Genomic DNA, 17,245 nt, shown 5'->3' on the forward strand with positions numbered 1-17,245 from the left:
TTATTTTGTCAATTTCTACTGCATGTGAATGCCTTTAGTTATCTGATTAATGGCTGTCATGAATGTTCTATTGTACTGCTAAGAGACTCCTGCTAGAGACTCCTGCTTTGTTCCTTTATTTTAATTCAGTTGCTTTAACAGTTAAAACATCCTACTATTTTATTCAGACATTTTATACCGTATTGGTATGTAGGTCCCTTTAACACCGATAACGCTCATCAACTTTGCATGACTGAATTCTGCTCATGAGAAAAGTTGATGGCTGCATAGCAGGCATTATAAAGCCTCTTAATAACCTGAGCACTCAGTGAGAAGGATTAGCACTTGCCAGCAGATCTGTTGCTGTTAGTGGGAGAAGTCTGCAGGAATATAAATAGGCCAGTTAACTGAGGCTGTTAATAAGAAGGTGGCGCCCTCAAATAATACGCCAAGAAAGACGGCTTTTTTATTATATGTTCTTAACTTTGGAAGATAATAGAGCCCAGTGTTTCCAATGAAGGGAAAGCTGCAGAATCTGTTATGTTGGAGGTAAGAAAAACCATATATATTATGAACATTTTATTTGAGTTACTGCAGGGTCGTATACATCAATGGGAAATCCAGAAGCCAGTTGGTACAATGTAGTAGCCAGCAGAAAGGTTAAACGAGAGGAGCGTGTGCATTCACTGAACTGCAAAAAAATGCACCCATTGTAAGTTTAGACATGTTTAGCCTTATTGAAGTGACAGTAAACTCAGGAGTTAAATCTTAAAGATGCATTAAAGTGCCTTAACTATTAACAAAAATGTATCTTATTTGTGTATGACTCGGCTGTAGATTCTCAAATCATCTCTGAATTGGTGCCGACACTGTCCTTCCTTCTGGAGGGTGGCTACTTTTGTTCCCCACGATCCCTTTGTGTGTTGTAAAGTAGTCACCGCACCAAGCTCACTCCTGTGATGGGCTACAATCTCAATACAATTTAGTCTCAATACAACATGAGAGTACTTTACAACACACAGGGACCATAGGGAAGAAAAGTAGACCCCTCCAGAAGGAAGGACAGTGTCAGCGCCAATTCAGAAATGATTTGAGGATCTACAGCCGAGTGATACCCAAATAAGATACATTTGTGTGAATAGTTGAGGTACTTGAATGCATTTTAAGATTGAACTCCTGAGTGTAGTGTCACTTTAAATAAACATTAATTGTAAGACTTCTAATGCTTTTCGGGTTCTTAAGCACCACGACCTCATTTCTATTGCTCCTATTGTAACAGCCGTTCATAGGTATTCCCCATCCCAGAATGTGCATTTGACCTGTACAATTTACCGTAATTGAATTTCATGGCTGGAATATTTATTTCCTTTAGATTTGTTCTGTCTTGATTTACCTACACAGCAGATAGACTTTGATTTGTGTCAAGCAAGAAATACAAGGAAAAAATGACTTTGTTGAGTCATAGACCTGGAACAAGTGTGCTGAAAATGAGTAGTGAAGTATCAGAATTCTTTAACTTTAAATTTGTTCTGGGTCAGTAGCTCAGGAAGCATTAAAGCAAATGTATCAGCAAGACAGCCAGGCAACTGGATTTTTCAGAAGGCAGCTCCCATGATTCCCTCATGACAGGTCTCCGTTAGAAGCATACAGGTGAAACTCGAATAATTAGAATATCGTGCAAAAGTAATTGCAGTAAGTGCTGCAAAAGGGGCCCAAACCAAGTACTGAGTACATATGCATGCTTGTACTTTTCAGAGGTCCGATATTGTTCTATGTACAATCCTTGTTTTATTGATTGCATGTAATAATCTACTTTTTTGAGGATGTGGATTTGGGGTTCTTGGGGTTTTCATGAGCTGTAAGCTATAATCATCACAATTATGACAAATCACGGCTTGAACTATCTTGCTTTGCATGTAATGAGTCTATCTCGTATATTAGTTTCACCTTTTAAGTTTCATTAGTGAAATAAATGAACTTTGCACGATATTCTAATTATTCGAGTTTCACCTGTAATTTCTCTTGTGGTTGTTTGTTTAATAACAATGTCAACTGAGTGTTGGATGGGTCTTGGATACGTCATGCTTTGCATCAACCCTGTCGATGACGATCATCAAATTGGTTTGGCAAATTTATGCCTGCTGGTTGGATAGATTTCAAAATGCTATGTGTTTGGGAAACCCTAAAGATTCTTCTTTGTACCAATGACAACCTATGATGTGAAATGGTCAGTCAATGCACAACTGATGTTTCACGTTTTGTTAGATGTTGGATTCCTTAATAAGTTAATGGGTTTTCTATATCTGTCAGGAGCCCCAGAGGTGCGCAAAATTGTGTCCCTTGTTCTGCACACCTCATTTTACAAAGGAGTCCCATTCTGCCTAGGTTTAAGTGTCAAGTTTACATTTCAACAGCAAGGCGTTGGAAACTCTAAAGATGGCCACACACTCTTGGACGTTTGTCTGTGCTTCATGGGCTATTTGAGCTAGAATCAAACCAGAGTTCCTGGCAGCATGGAACATTTCCGATCGAATATCTATAGGTGTGTGGCCAGAACATGCCACAGGTGGTACTAAGGAACGGAGGGAACTGAGCCAGTAACTATTGCTTAGTTTCCAGCCACTTTTGGCACGTCCACTTTGAGTCCCCAAGAGATGTGGCAAGGCAATAGTATTTCAACATGCCTAGAGCTGGCATCTTTCGCAAGGATCATTTGTTTTGACTGCTTTTACTTTTTGGCTTGGGATTGTTCTCTTTCATAATTGCCTAATCCAGTCCTAATGCTAAACAAAAAAGTAAGAAAGGGCTTGAATAAGTGCTAGTGATTCAGTTGGGTTCGTGTTGGGGTCAAGGGTTATGGTTAGAGTTAGGGTTTACCAGGTTAAGTGATAGAATAAGGGTCAAGCTAAATAGTAGGGTAGGTGTTGGGTTGAGTGTTCATGGAAAGTGGAAAGGTACAAAAATAGCTAAATCCTCAGTGAAGTACAGAAGTATGAAAGCAACAAAGCCAAATTTGTGTTTCCTACATCCCTGTCGGACAACACAGCCAGATTCTGACATCAATTCTTCATAGTTCAGTTAAAACAATCCAGCTTGGTCAATTTATTTCCCAGCCTGTGACTGGATAGTGAAGTACCAGTAATGCAATGATGGGGTCAACCTAGACTCATCTCTCCTTTCAAGTAGCTTACCTGCGAACTGTACAATATTGTTAAGTCAGGCTGGCCAAAGCTGTCCACTTGGCTTTTTCTTGCTCAGTCTCGCAAAGGGGGCTGAACATGCAATTCCCCTATCCATGCTAAACAGCATGGATACGGCAATCTTTCTTGCCGGCTATAGTATTCCGACAGCCTGCAGAATAGCCAAACAGTGACTGCAACTGATTATCTGCAGTCAATGTTTGGCCAGCAATTTGACAAGAGTCGATTGACAAGTTGTGGAATAGAGGGGTGCCAGCAATCCCACCAACAGCTTGAATATAGTGGTAGTGTATGGCCAGTTTTACAGTGCTTCTCTTTGAATCTTGATGTGCAGAGAACTGCGACAGTATACATTCAAGCAGGTTTTAAATGAATACGTAACAAGGTAATTGTTGTTATTTGATATCTGGGGACACTTCCACTTTAAAAGTTAATGGCTAGTTTTACAGGTCAGGTTCACATAGGGGATAGTTAGGTGTTTGGGTGTGCTTTACAGTTTAACTTGGGGGACGATTTATATTTTACTTGTTTTTGGCAATGAAAGCTCAGCATCAAGAACTAAAGTACTGGGTTTTTTTTGATGTTGAAAACTCACATTCCACTTTTGGGTGGAAAAACCCTAGAGTATACAATAGCAGAAGGCTGAGCTCATATACATTTTATCACTTCTTTGTGCTATCATGAATTTCACACAGCAAGTTTAATTTTGATACAAAGGACAAATTATTGCATCCAGATTTGGTCACTCATTAGTGCCACCAAAAATGACATTATGTACCATAGACAACGCTTTCCTGAGGTAAACAGACCGATTTAAGTGTTTAATATTACTAATTTGTTAGATATCAGTTAGGATTCATACATTTGTATTGCATATCAATGTGTATATATTTTATAATGTGCTGCAGAATCAGTTGGTTTAGCTTCGTTGATATTTTATCATTGGGTTTCAAATCCAGACCATTCCTTTTTTTCAAACAATAAGCAAGCCACGTCCACCAGCCAGTATTTTTAGCGCTAGGGGGGTGGTATTCCCATGGGTACCTTGTCCATGGCTGGCTAGGTCCTATGAGATCATTTCAAGCAATGCTACTAGAAGTTTAACATTTCCTGTTCCATTTAGCCCTGTGAAAGTCATTTTTCCTGATTTCAAACACCTTTTATCTTAGCTTACTGCAGCATTACTCATACACATTGGAGTATGAGGGAGGTGTCTTGGCAGAGAGTTATGTCACTAAGATCCTGTGTACATGGACATCTGTTCTTGTCATAACTGGCTTTCCTCCCATACAAGTCAATGGAAATGCCAAATAAGCTTGATGCAGCTTAGTCGGAGGTCAGATACAGTTTAGAAGCACCTGTAAACAAACTCGGATGCAATTTAGAAACTGATCTCATTAGCAAGCGGAATGCACCTGAAAGCATGTCATGTTTCCCAGTTTGCATAAGTTGTAAAGAGTGCAGTGTCAGCTAGAGGAGCCATGAAATCCTGGTAAATGTAGCCGCAAGGGATAGTTGAAAGTGACACCGTTGCTGAACAAAGACAGCCATTCAAAATACACGTATAATACCACTACCGATTTAATTGGAGGTGTTGGTGTCCTACTTGTGGATAGGGATGAGCTCCTCTGAACCCAGAGCATACTTTTGCCATAGCCGGTTACGCCTTCGGGAGGCTTGAGTGGCATAACCATGCCTCCTGGCATGGCTGGGGGCTCAAAATTCTTAAAGAAAGCACTCCAGCCCATTGCAAGAACGCTTTTGAGTACCCAGCTCTGTAAAAATGTGACCGTGCTTAGAAAAGGTTAGAACACAGAAAATCCTTGTAAGTGTTCTGCTGCTCCTTTTCTGTCCAATCAGCCATGTGAAAGCAGAAAACTAGACACCAGTGCATACCTTGGAGTGACCTCCGTCATAAAAGAAGTACAGGAGCGGCTGATCTCATTCTAAAAATGCTTGCTGTCTGGTTATTTTCTGGCATAAATACTTATTGAGTCTTAAGCTGGCCATACACCTATAGATTATCTGCAGATTTTCTATGGTCAGATGGAAAAAGTGCAACAGATTCCTCCATCTATGCCAAACTGTGTGGATTGAGGACTCTACCACTGGGCCAAGCTTCAGTATCTTGCTAGTCGACCTCGCCTGCTCTCATAACGCCTGAACAATCTGATTGGATGCTGGCACTGTTCAGGTGTTTTGAGAGGCATCGGGACCGACTAGCAAGATACTGAAGCTTGGCTCAGTGTGAGATTATTCCATCCACACAGTTTAGCGTAGATGGAGGAATCTGTTGCACTTTTTCCATCTGACCATAGAAAGTCTGCAGATAATGTATAGGTGTAGGGCCAGCTTTAAACCTGCAACATGCCAGGATTCCTAATCTCTGTACTTGATCCAGCAGCTCAAAAAGCCACCAACTTGGATGTATTTGTTTACAAACAGTGTAATGCCAGTACCACATCCAATGAATTATAGATGTATTTTAAAAGGCCAACGCATCAGCAGGACAGCTATGCAACTAGCATTTTCAGAAAGAATGGTCAGCAGGGCAGACTCCATGAATTCCTCATGACAGGTGTCCTTTTATTGCATGAAAGGGATATCGCTCACCTGGATGTGCACTGTGGCAGTGGTGTGTGAATCACAAGAGCGACTGAAGAAGAATCTTCAATATTTTGGCAGGTAAAGCAGTTCACATGCACAGCTGTATGTAGCTATTTGGACAGAGGTCAGCCTTATTACCGTATTTAGTTTTGCATTATTATTCTATCCATCTTACCTTTCTTTGCTGTTTGTCTATTCTGTAAATCCAGTTGGGGGCCGGTGCACACCTAGGCGACACCCCACCGCGCGGCAATTGTGCACGAATCAGCGCGGATTGCAGCACGGTCAGGAGTTGCCCAGGTGTGCACCGATTGCGCTGTGGGTGCCATTATTTTCCAATAATAGCACCCGGTCTTTTGCGATACCTTCTGCGGTACCTTCTGCGATACACGACGCGCAGCTGTATTAGCAGATAGGTACTTGTACCTTTTTTCTGCTATACATGACGCGCGGCGCGTCATATTCGTAAGCACGGGCGGAATCACGCGCGATCCGCCCGGCGCGACTGGGGTTCCATTGGAAAAGAATGGCACCTACAGCGCGATCGGTGCATACCTGGGCGACTTCTGATCGTGCAGCAATCGTGCACAATTGCTGTGCGGTGGGGTGTCGCCTTGGTGTGCACCGGCCCTGAGGGCTTTGTAATCTTTACTGAAAAATGTAACTGTTGTTAAGTCCTTTTTGAAAACGTATTTTGTCAACATTGGCTAATTTTTTTCCCCTTTTCTAAAGACGAGTGCTAAAAATAACTTCAAAATAACCGGAGTGTTTCAGAAAGACGCCCATTTGTAAATTTCTAAACAAAAGTTTCCTAAAATAATCTGGGTGTTGTATTGTAGTGGGTCCGTTCTGCTCTTTGGATTTGATGTGAACTTCGCTAAGCCCGCACTATCTCAGGAGGAAAAAGCTTCCTTTTAAGTCTCTCTGACATTTCCCCCCGTTGTTTGCTCGAAACAATCAGTCTTGACTAAAAACGTTGGCGTTCCCCGCTAATGTTTCTTCATTTTTCACCGATGCCACTCTGACCTCACCCTAGTTGCTTAATTAGTCTCCGGCTATGTTGTTTCTAAATAGTTAGTTATTTTTGTTCTGTTTTATGGTATGGGTGTGTGACATAAGCTGGTCCGGCTTCCATAGGAAGGGCTATAAGAGCTGAGCTGTTCAAGCTTCTTTAGTACTGAGTGAGTTATACAGCTCTCTTGCCCGGACGACACTTTTCTAGAATCATGCGTTTTCATGTGATATTGTGGAAATTGCAGGAAGTCAGGGGGCATGTGATCACAGGGTTTTTTTTCTTGTCGAGTTGCTGCTTTTGGCCTTTATTGCTGTAGGACATTATCACAGACCATGTAATCCTTTTCAGCACTCATGAATTCCTGGATTTCAGTTACATTTGGTCTATAAAAACCCAGAAGAGATGTCATATCATGCTGGGAAATAAGAAGGAAAATAAATAAATATATGTATATATAGTGTGTGTGTGTGTGTGTATATAATATTATACTGAAACTTTGGCATAATATATTTAGTTTTAAAAGGGATGGGATTTGCAGACAATAGCATTGTCTGTCCTTCTTCTCGGCCTCCCTACATTACAGTATATATTTTGTTCCAAGACTAAAGTGAAAAAATAAAAATAGAATGTCTGAACAAGTTAATTTATTAGTGATTAAGCTCCTTCTGCTGGTGAGCTCTGATTTACTAAAGCTGTAAATATAAAATGCTGTGGATGTGCTCATACTTCTCTTTATAATCCCTGCTAGAAGACATAATGTCAAACATGGGTAGAATTATTCAACTGATATCACATAATCTAGCTATGATGGTGCAGTCGTATTTTTCATGTGAGCTTCAGTTTTACTGGATAACTATTTCTAACTTATATTGGCTCTATTCATATATCCGGGTATGACATGTAACCTAGAAAATTGAATGTGCTACATTTTCCCCATGCTTTGACATCTGCCAACCCACACCCAATCCAGTGTAAACATTGCCCTGTTTACAATTAACTTGTCTGCTTCTGCACTGTAACTTCAGACAGGAACTAAGAATAAGGAATGCTTTTGCTCCAAGCACCTGGGTGTTGGAATGTGCTTAATTTCTCAGCTTTATTTAAAGAGGAACTCCAAGCAAAAAAAACCAAAAACTTAAAGGTTCATTTTGTTTAGGGGACTCAGATAAATCTGGCTTACTTACTAATTTGATCTCCGCTCCCGTGAAGGTAGTGACATCCCTATATTGAGGCAGTTGGTTCAGGCGGCATCTCTTTGGGTCACGCGGGAGTGGGTGGCGGCAGGTAGAGCGGCATGGCTGCTCTGCTGCACAATCTTTTCAGTTTGCCTGCCGCCCCCTTTCTGGCCAAAGCATCCCCGGCTGCTAAGAGCGGGGAGATGTGTAAGATGTGTCTACACATTACCCTGCCTTAGCTCTTAGCAGCCTGGGCCTGTTATTGCCAGGAGTTGAGCGGGACACTGGCCAGTGCGCCGCAACAAGGCCCCCCCCTCCTCGGGTAGCAGCCACCACCAGAACCCCAAAACACCCTCTTTCCTCCTCGGGCGGTAAAATGGTTAGGTACATCCCTATGCGTAGGTCAGCACTAACAACCCCCCCCACCCCCACCGGAATTGCCTTTGGCGTCCTCGCATCTAATGCAGGTCAGAGGACCTGCATAGGATGTGATGGTGTCAGTGGTCCTTAAACTGCCCGAGCAAAGGGGAGAAGAGTCTGTGGGGACTGGCCTAGCAGCCGGTGGGAATGAGCACATAGCTCTGGAAAGTATAGTTTGCCCAGAGTTCTTCTTTAAACTGATAATGGTTCACAGCAAACCACAGATAACAAAACCGAGAATATATATGTAAAATATCTATCTAAAATATGCTATATTACAGAACCCTAATTTTTCTTCTCTTTATATGGATGTAGGACTTGGAATTACTTTCTAAAACTGATCACTAAGTGGGAGGGCTGCTTCACAAATCACATGGCCTCTGTGGTAATTTGAAAAGCTGCAGCTTCAGCATCCATTTCTGCATGCTAGAGTCTTTGTTTCTCCTCAGAATTTAAAACCTCTGTTGCTTCTCATGTGAACAAACGCTAATTATGTTGATAAGCCTGTTAACTGAGATAATGAGTATATATAGAATGCCTAAAATAATGGACCGCTATGAATGAGAAAAGGCCCCCTCCATAGGTACACTATACCTCATTTATTCTGAATCTTTGCTACTGAAACGTTTCCATATTTATCAATGAATCTCATTAGATTCTCTATTAGAAGAACCAGTTAATGGGAATCATGTAGTGTATGAATAGTTTTGTAGCTTTTCGCCCTTTCATACAAGGCTTGTAGTAAGAATTAATGGTGATTTGTGCTGGTTTAATGAGCTGTTCACACACAGCATGCTTAGTAGGACAGTATAAATCAAAACCAACACACAAGGGAAACCCTTAGAACAGAGGGAATTTGCACACTGAAGCCCTTTCTTTCAGTATAATCCAGAGTTTGTACAACACTACGACTTTGACTCTCTGAGGCCCGGACACAACGATGCTCTGTTTACATTCTGCAGTCTTTAAGCAATTGGGATTTGAGCAAAACGGAACATGTTTTCATTTTCAGTTACTTCATAATGTACAACGGGAGCAGCCTAAACATCTGGGCAGCCAGCCTGCCAGACCGCCATATGTTTTAAATCCTGCTTTTATAGAATTTTTCATTTTTACCATTTTTTTTAAGTCAAACCATTCTTTTGCCAATGTTTACAAAAAAATCTGCCAAATACAAACTTCAATGAAAAAGCAACTAGTCTGTGTATAATCGGTGCACAAAAACTCTGCTTTGGTCACCTAAGATGAAGTTGTTCCCCCAGTGGGTGTTGCCAATTTACCAAGCGAAGCCAGGCTGGCGGTCACATCCCGGACCTCTAAAATACATCTGCCCTTCCTGTGACAGTTATGGGTCACTGCATTCTGCGTATGTCAGTGAGCAGGAGGAGTAGTTAGAGATGAGGGCTCACCTGCTTCTCTGCCTTTTGGCTAAGATCAATTGTAGTTTATGTTCTTATCAGTTTCTAGGGAAGAACAGGTGTCATTATTTTGTCAATTCTGACCTGGCTTGTCCCCGGGTGTAGGCAGGAACCCCCTGATGCTAATGCCTTCTAGTAGGGAATGGGCTGCCTCTGGCTAGGGGGCAGAAGCACAAGGAGCTCCTGGGGGGAGCATATCAGAGAAATTAATTGGGTTTGGGACCCCACTGTATGGCACAGGCAAAAGTTCACATCACTGTAATGCTTTTCTAGCTTTACCCTTCTTAGGCAGGCCTTATGGCTAGCTTGAAGCAATTTTTATACTGGCCTCAAGGCCTGCCATGTGATTGCACTTGGTACTATTTACTTATTTTCATGCACAAGCACTTTCCACACCACAGACGATGGAGGGTGCAAGTCTTTCGGCAGCCTGCCCTGATGTTTGGGGGGCAAGTCTGTGGCCCTAACGGGTCTTTTTCCCTCCTCGCACTTGGGTCCCTCCTCAGGAGAGCCCCTACCTAGTACTTGGTGGGCCTGCTTTAGCTGGTCCCATAGGACGAGTCTGCCTGCCTTCGGCCAGGTGGACTAAAGTGCTTTGCCCCTGTCAGGAGCCTTGCGCCCTGGGCGGGGGGGGTTCAGGGATACCATGGCTCTTTTTCCCCGAAGAGTACCATGCACCCTTGTGCAGTTTTTTGTGTGCTGTGATTTCATAGTTCACGTGGGGTTTTTCTAACAATCCATGCACTGCGGAGCTTCAATAAAAAAAAGAATCTGGTTGTCCTGGGTGGCACATCTAAAGCTGTGTGTACACAGTGAATTGCAGCCAGTTCTTAATAAACAGGCTGACATTTTGATAAAGGAGATATCATAAACGCTCAGCTGTGGCTTTAAAGGCAGTGATTGGTTCTCTGCTGAAAAAAACTAAAGCTGGACATTTGGCTTTAGAAAGCCAAATCAGCAGAAAGCAGAAAGTTTTCAAACGCTGCAAGAAATGTGATTGTTGTTCTGGATAAGACTGACCGTTCTTCTGCAAGCAAGTGTGTATTCTTCTCCTTCGAATCTTTCACCTTGAATGTTGAAATGGCAGATTAGCAGATAAATCATTGAACGAAACTGCAGAAGAGGGGAGGAATGTATGTACATGTTCTTGTTTGTTGGCAGCCACACGCTATCTCTTCGGTGGCTGTTAGGAGCGAAGAAATGCAGTCCTGTTTAAGCCTCTTTGGACTGTACAATGGGGAAGGGCCATCATTTGAGTATGGAAGGTGGAACATTTTTCAGTTTAGGAAGGGATTTCTTACTGTAAAGGTCATTTAAAGCCAAACTCCAGGCAAACAGCTATTGACTCATATATGAGAGCTGTTTTACCTTCCAAAATAACTGCATTCTCTCTATTCAGTCCTGAGATTTAGAATCCCTGCCACACAACAGTTCTGTCTGGCAGAGAAGGGGACCTGATCTTCACCTACGCTGGTAGGGGACCTGTGGCTGGACAGTGAAGGAGAAGCAAGTCACCGATGAGCTCATGTGTCTGTGACTCTGCTCTGTACATCTATCGGCATGCTCCTTGCACTGCAGCACACTTGAGTGGTTCAGTGTGCTGCTTCTCCCCCCTTTCTGAGCTCCCCTGTACCAGGAGACAGGAGTCCCGGTAACAATCCAAATCACATACCTGCGGCCTCCACACCCCTGTTGAAGCCACATGTGGACGTGACACGCGTAGGGTGGAGTTTTGAGAGTGTACCGAGCAAGCCAGGACTCTGGGGAGAGGATCGTGGATCATTGCACTTGGGTTTTATACGCTGTTTTTATGTGGTTTTTAAGGTCTCAACACCAGGTGAGCCGCACTCCAAAAGGGTGGTTGTGGTGGAGGCTTTTCACGTGTACACGTTTTTTATTTGATAGCGCGGCACAGTATTCATTTAGTTGTATACTTTATAGCGCTCGCAGCAGGGGTAGATTGGCGCAAAGGGTTTTTTTTCTGTCCTTCTGCTCACGCCGAAAGTCCTATACCAGCAATATTACTAAAATAAGCATGAGGTCAGATGAGACTTCAGTTGAAAATGGCTGCACTGTGTTTTTATGTCTGACAAATATGGTTAAATCTTGTGATTAAATATTAGTCATGTATCCCAAGCATCAGCTGCCTTGTCAGTTGTAAACTGGTGTAATTAAAAAAAAAAAAAAAAAAAAAAAAAAAAAAAAAAAAAAAAAAAAAAAAAAAAAAAAAAATGTTGAATGTTACCATGCCACCAGCAATCACATTTCTAAGAGGGAGGTGCATGCTTAGGGCAGCCAAACTGAAGAGCAATGGCTGTGACAGCAAATCAGACTGATGGTGCCACCCACAGTTATAGTGTAAATCCCAGACATACTTTTTTTTTTTTTAGTTTTGTATAATATAAAGTCAGGTTTTTATTGCTTGTATTACCACTGAGATGTCCCCTACTTCCTATTCCTTTCCTCTTTTGCTGATCTACAGAACACTCCCCCCTCTGCCTGTGTCCTTAACAAAATAGAAAGGAGTTCTGTAGTCCAGTAGAGGAGACCTTAGGCAAGGTTGATAACACAACAATTTTAGTGTAACAGATGCATTATTGTCAGTGCAATACAGGTAGTAAAAGTAGAGCAGATTTCTGGCAGGATCAGCAGGAATTTTTTTCGTACTTGTGGCATTTTTAAAGAGATATTATTATTATTATTATGTGGTCTGATCTACTGATCAGCGCTAAACCTGCTGGCTACTATTGGTCTATGTGTGGCCTCGCTAATTTGTATAATATATACAGTATGTGTGTATCGGAATGGCAGACTTTTCCTTAGAGAAGTAATCTTCACACTTGCATAGAACAGACCTGCCAGCTGTAAATTTGTTGGGGGAATTTTATACAAACTGTTTATTTGTCTTTTCATCTTCAGGAAAAAATCCAAAGGCAAGGCTCCTCTTCCTCCTGGGGACACGAGGTGCTCTGACAGTCTGCCATCGTTTGATTCTGCGGACACCAACCAGTATAACATGGATCAGAAGGAGAATATCATCGACAGAGACATCGAGCTCAATGTAGTTCTTCCAGGTGACAGGGTCACATCCACCACCGTGAATGGCAGGTAGGCAGCTGTGTGATTTGTGGGGCCCGGTTAGATAGCCCTCAGTCCCATGTAAGCTCATGTAATGTAGTAGCTGATCAGAGCAGCACGGGAATGAAGGGAAGGTGATTGTGTCAGGAACACTGCACACAGCAGATGGCGTCTGCGCATGCGCGCGAGCACGGCGTGACCCGCAGTGTCGGGCCGTGCACTTTCGCGTAGACGTCCGTGCGTGCGCGCAGCACGGCGCGTGCGCGCAGCACGTCACGTGCGCGCATCTGCGACGTGTTGTGGCGCCAAACGGGCTATTTAAACTCAGCTCCTCCATGTCTCCAGTGCTGAGTACTCTTTCAGCTTGTGCCTAGTATCCTGTGTCTGTTCCTTGGTTTATTAGTTGTTGGTTTTGACTCCGGCTTGCTCCTGACTCCGCTGACCTTCTGGTATCCTGATCCTGGCTTGTCTAGACGATTCTCCTGCTCCCTGCCTGTTCCTGCATTGCCCGCTTGTTACCAAACCCGGCCTGTGACCCGACCACGAGATTGCCTTATGCCATACAACCTCTCTGCCCGCACGTTGCTGATCCGGTCTGCCTGACTTCGTTTACTCTCTGTCTGCCTCCCTGCTGTGCGTTTATATTATCCCTCACGGCAAGAGACCGTACGAGTTACCCTCTGGTACCGAAGTCCTCATCCAGGCACTCGTGCCCCGCTGTGCCCCAGACTACCTGTCTTCTCTACCAGGCTTTCTGGGACCAGAGTTGCAAGAGAGGGGCCGCCCTCGTCATCTCAAGCTTCATCAGGTACGTGACAGATTGTGTGGTTTGGGGTTGATGCTAAAATTAACTTGCTTCTTTGCTGCTTAGGCATAACACATGTTCTCTTTTAGGGAGGGTGACGCTGTCCGGTACGGGTTTTCAAATGGAAATATCACCACTCCATTTCCCACACTAGTTCCACTTCTTGGAAGCATCAAGGGTGTGGGCTCTGAGCTAGTTTGTTCTGCAACTTCACATAAAAAAATAGGAACAAGCCACTTCACCCCCGTCCTAGAGCCAGCTGCCTCCTAATGCGTTTCACCCGTTTGGACCTAATCGTAGAGATTGTAAGAGACTTACCTGCAGATTAACTCCTGCCCAAAAAACTTGCACACAAGCATGCAATCCATTGCTGAAAGTTCCTGGAAAACGCGCTTTAGTATGTGGACGCACGCACATGGGAACGTTGATGCGCAGTAGCACACGCATGTGAGCGTACGGAGGCATGCTCGTTAGCATACAGGTGCACGCTGATTAGCCTGCACACTATTCTATATAAACGGACAAGAAGCCATGACCAAGTTGCTGAGTGGTCTTCAGCTAGTCCCTGTGTGCCCTGTACTCAGTCCCTGTGTGCCCTGTACTCAGTTCCAGTATTCTGATTTCCTGTGTATGAACCCGGCTTGTGACCATTTGACTCCGCTTTCTCCTCCTGATTCGGTACCTCTGCTTTCTGATCACCTGCATATGACCCTGGCTTGCGTTTCCTGACCCTGATCTGAGACTCGGCTCCCTGTGTATGACCTTGGCTGGAAGCTGACTCCCCTCCTTGTCTGCCGGTTGGTGGATTGCGCTATCAGTACCCTGAGCAACTACATCCAGCCAGTGCTCCGTTGGTCTCACACCCGTTGCCTGCTCTGGCTTCAAAAGGTCCCAGTATCATTCTGGTCCTGCCGATTCAGCAGCTGGACCAACGCACTCAAGTGTCTCCTCAAGAACCGGCCAGCCACCAGTACCGGCACCTGTGCTCCACTCTGTCCTTACATCCCCTGTCACTACTTCCAGAGGTGTGGGACGAGAGGTGCACAGGCAGCCCCCTTCTCAGCTGAGTCTCCAGTCAGGTACGTGATAGAGATTAAGCCCAAACTGGTAAAACGTGTTCGAGGCAGCTGGCTCCAGGACAGGGATCATGCATGTGAAAAAGATGTAAAGATACCAATAAATGTAATGTACTGTAAATCCAAGGAGTGTGGCTTTTTCCTTTTTTATCCTGCTGGGGTTGCTTGACCTGTGGTGATAAGTAATGCTCGATGAAGGAAAAGGCTGATTTGGTTTTCATTAACAGTGACCTGTGTTTTTTTTCTTTTTACAGCAAACCCATGATGGACTTGCTTGTATTCCTTTGTGGACAATACCATTTGAACCCATCCACCTACACAATAGAACTGTTTTCAGCAGATAAAAGCCTGCTTAAGTTTAAGCCAAACACACCTATTGGAATGCTGGAAGTAGAAAAAGTTGTCCTGAAATCTAAAAATCTGGAGGACAGACATAAAAAGCCTGGCCCGATGATGCCAGAGGTGAGTTTGTTTCCTGTCTTAAAATATTTATTTTACATTTTTATGTTTATTTATGGTGTCATCATCTCATGATAGAAAATAGAGTCTCACATTTCTATCATGTGGCTTACTTATATGTGCGCAGTAGATTTCATGTGGAAGAAAATAGGTTTTTGTGGCCCCCTTGGTCAACCGCTAGAAGCAAGAACAACCTTTTTGGCATTCAACACTTTTAGGAATATGTTGGTAGCCTGTGTCTCCCGCCGTACACTGGTTCCTTACTCTTACCTAATGCGTCACTGCGGAGTACTGCAGAGACTTGGCGGGTTGAAAAAAGGAGCCAGTGTGTGACAAAGGGACCTGGAACTTCTGGAAGTGTTGAATGCAGAAGAGGTTTTCTAAGACTGAAGAGCTGGAATAGATGAGAGGTAACAGAAACAATGACTACTCCACAGTGCCTGCAGCCTCAGACCCTTACCCTGGTGGAGGGAGTAAGATGCCCCTTACCTTTGCATTGGTGGAAGCAGAAAATCTCTTACTTTGAGGTCAGTGGTAGCATGATGCCTCTTACCTTGGCACTGGTGGGAGAAGGATGCCCCTTTACCACAGTCTCGGTGGGAGCAGGACACCCTTACCTCTGGCGTAAGTGGGAGAAAAACTCCCTTTACCTTTGGCGTCGGTGGGGGAAGGAACTCCTTGTCCCACACTGCCCGCTCTGTCTTTGTCAAATCACATCCGCACCAGGACTATAGAGGCAATGTCAGGCTGGTTGTTGATCTGCCTGCTTATAGGACACAGGCATGGTGGGCCATTTCAAGGTGGGTAGAGTTTGAATCCCTTTCCCTCCCTACACCTATAATTTGTTTTAATGTAGTTGTGTTGTCTAAGATTGTTTTTCCAAATGCATCTGAAGTAAATATTTTCTTTTCCAGCAAACTGTTCGAGTTGTCATCAATTATAGGAGAACACAGAAGACAGTGATGAGAGTCAGTCCTTTTGTTCCATTACAAGATCTCATTCCCTCTATTTGCAGTAAATGTGAATTTGATCCTCAGACTACAGTCCTGTTGCATGATTACCAGTCGCATAAATCCCTTGACATCACAAAGTCTCTCAATGATCTTGGTTTGAGGGAACTCTATGCATTGGATCAGAGTAAAGGTAAATATGTTATACACAGTACACGTGGCTGTAGAGAACCAGTTTGAAATTAAAAAATAACAATTAACTGATGAATAATTTATTAACATCCTGTTAGAATGTTAACTAATGGATAAATTATGTAACACTTACCCTGTCCTTGGTGGCGCCACCTTCCTCACCCATGGCCTTGCATCTGAACCCCCTCTGTCAGGTGCTCTCTATCTTGTCATCCAATCAGTACTCAATTGATGTCAATGCAGCAAGTTACACAAATTCAGACCCTCCATGGGAAGCAAGCTTGGTTGAGACGATTGATCTGTTCACATTTTATTAGAAAGTCCTTTGACCTTTTCTAGCATCCCCCACCCTATCTCTCAACAACTCATAATGTAAATGAAGGGCAGGCGCAGAAACTAGTGTTCATACTAAAAGTTTAGGAACACAGTTTGATCTTTGTGGGGCTGATTTATTGACAAACTGGATAAAAGCCAGTTACATAAATTGTGTTTGTTTTTGGAAAATAAAAGGATCCTTTACTCCCTCAATTTTGGGAATGAATCTCTGAGGTTTTTTACGATCGTGTATTTTTTGCTTGGTCATGTAATCTTCTATCATTACCTATGTTTGAAGAGACCCTGTTAACGACTTAGCAAATTGCAGGTAAAAGCACAGAAACATCAATTGCAATTAAAATGTCAAAGCTTCCTGGTAGTCCTTTCCTTTCCAAGAACTTGGTTTATTGACTTGCTATGTGCCTCTGAACTTGCTAGGGAAATGACACTCCAGAAAGTATTTTCCCTAGCACAGCCACCTCCATTTTTGCAAGTCATAGCCCTCTCCTCTTTGGGAGTGTATAATTCCTGTCTGTGCTGGTCTGGCTCCACCACA

At 43.4% G+C, this 17,245-nt stretch overlaps 1 protein-coding gene across 3 annotated transcripts in view; it reads left to right on the forward strand.

Moving 5' to 3' along the window:
• The first annotated feature begins 320 nt into the window (after nucleotides 1–320).
• The window catches only part of COBLL1 (cordon-bleu WH2 repeat protein like 1), a 48,003-nt gene continuing 31,078 nt past the window's right edge, over nucleotides 321–17,245 (forward strand). For all 3 annotated transcript variants that reach the window (XM_018567857.1, XM_018567859.1, XM_018567858.1), the window contains exons 1-4: nucleotides 321–528; nucleotides 12,734–12,922; nucleotides 15,028–15,235; nucleotides 16,147–16,375. In XM_018567857.1, the coding sequence (XP_018423359.1) occupies nucleotides 494–528; nucleotides 12,734–12,922; nucleotides 15,028–15,235; nucleotides 16,147–16,375 (661 nt within the window). In that variant the 5' untranslated portion in view covers nucleotides 321–493. The remainder of the gene's footprint in view (nucleotides 529–12,733; nucleotides 12,923–15,027; nucleotides 15,236–16,146; nucleotides 16,376–17,245) is intronic.

Source organism: Nanorana parkeri, unplaced genomic scaffold (assembly GCF_000935625.1).
Source record: "Nanorana parkeri isolate BGI_ZX_2015 unplaced genomic scaffold, ASM93562v1 scaffold1105, whole genome shotgun sequence".
Lineage (NCBI taxonomy): Eukaryota > Metazoa > Chordata > Amphibia > Anura > Dicroglossidae > Nanorana > Nanorana parkeri.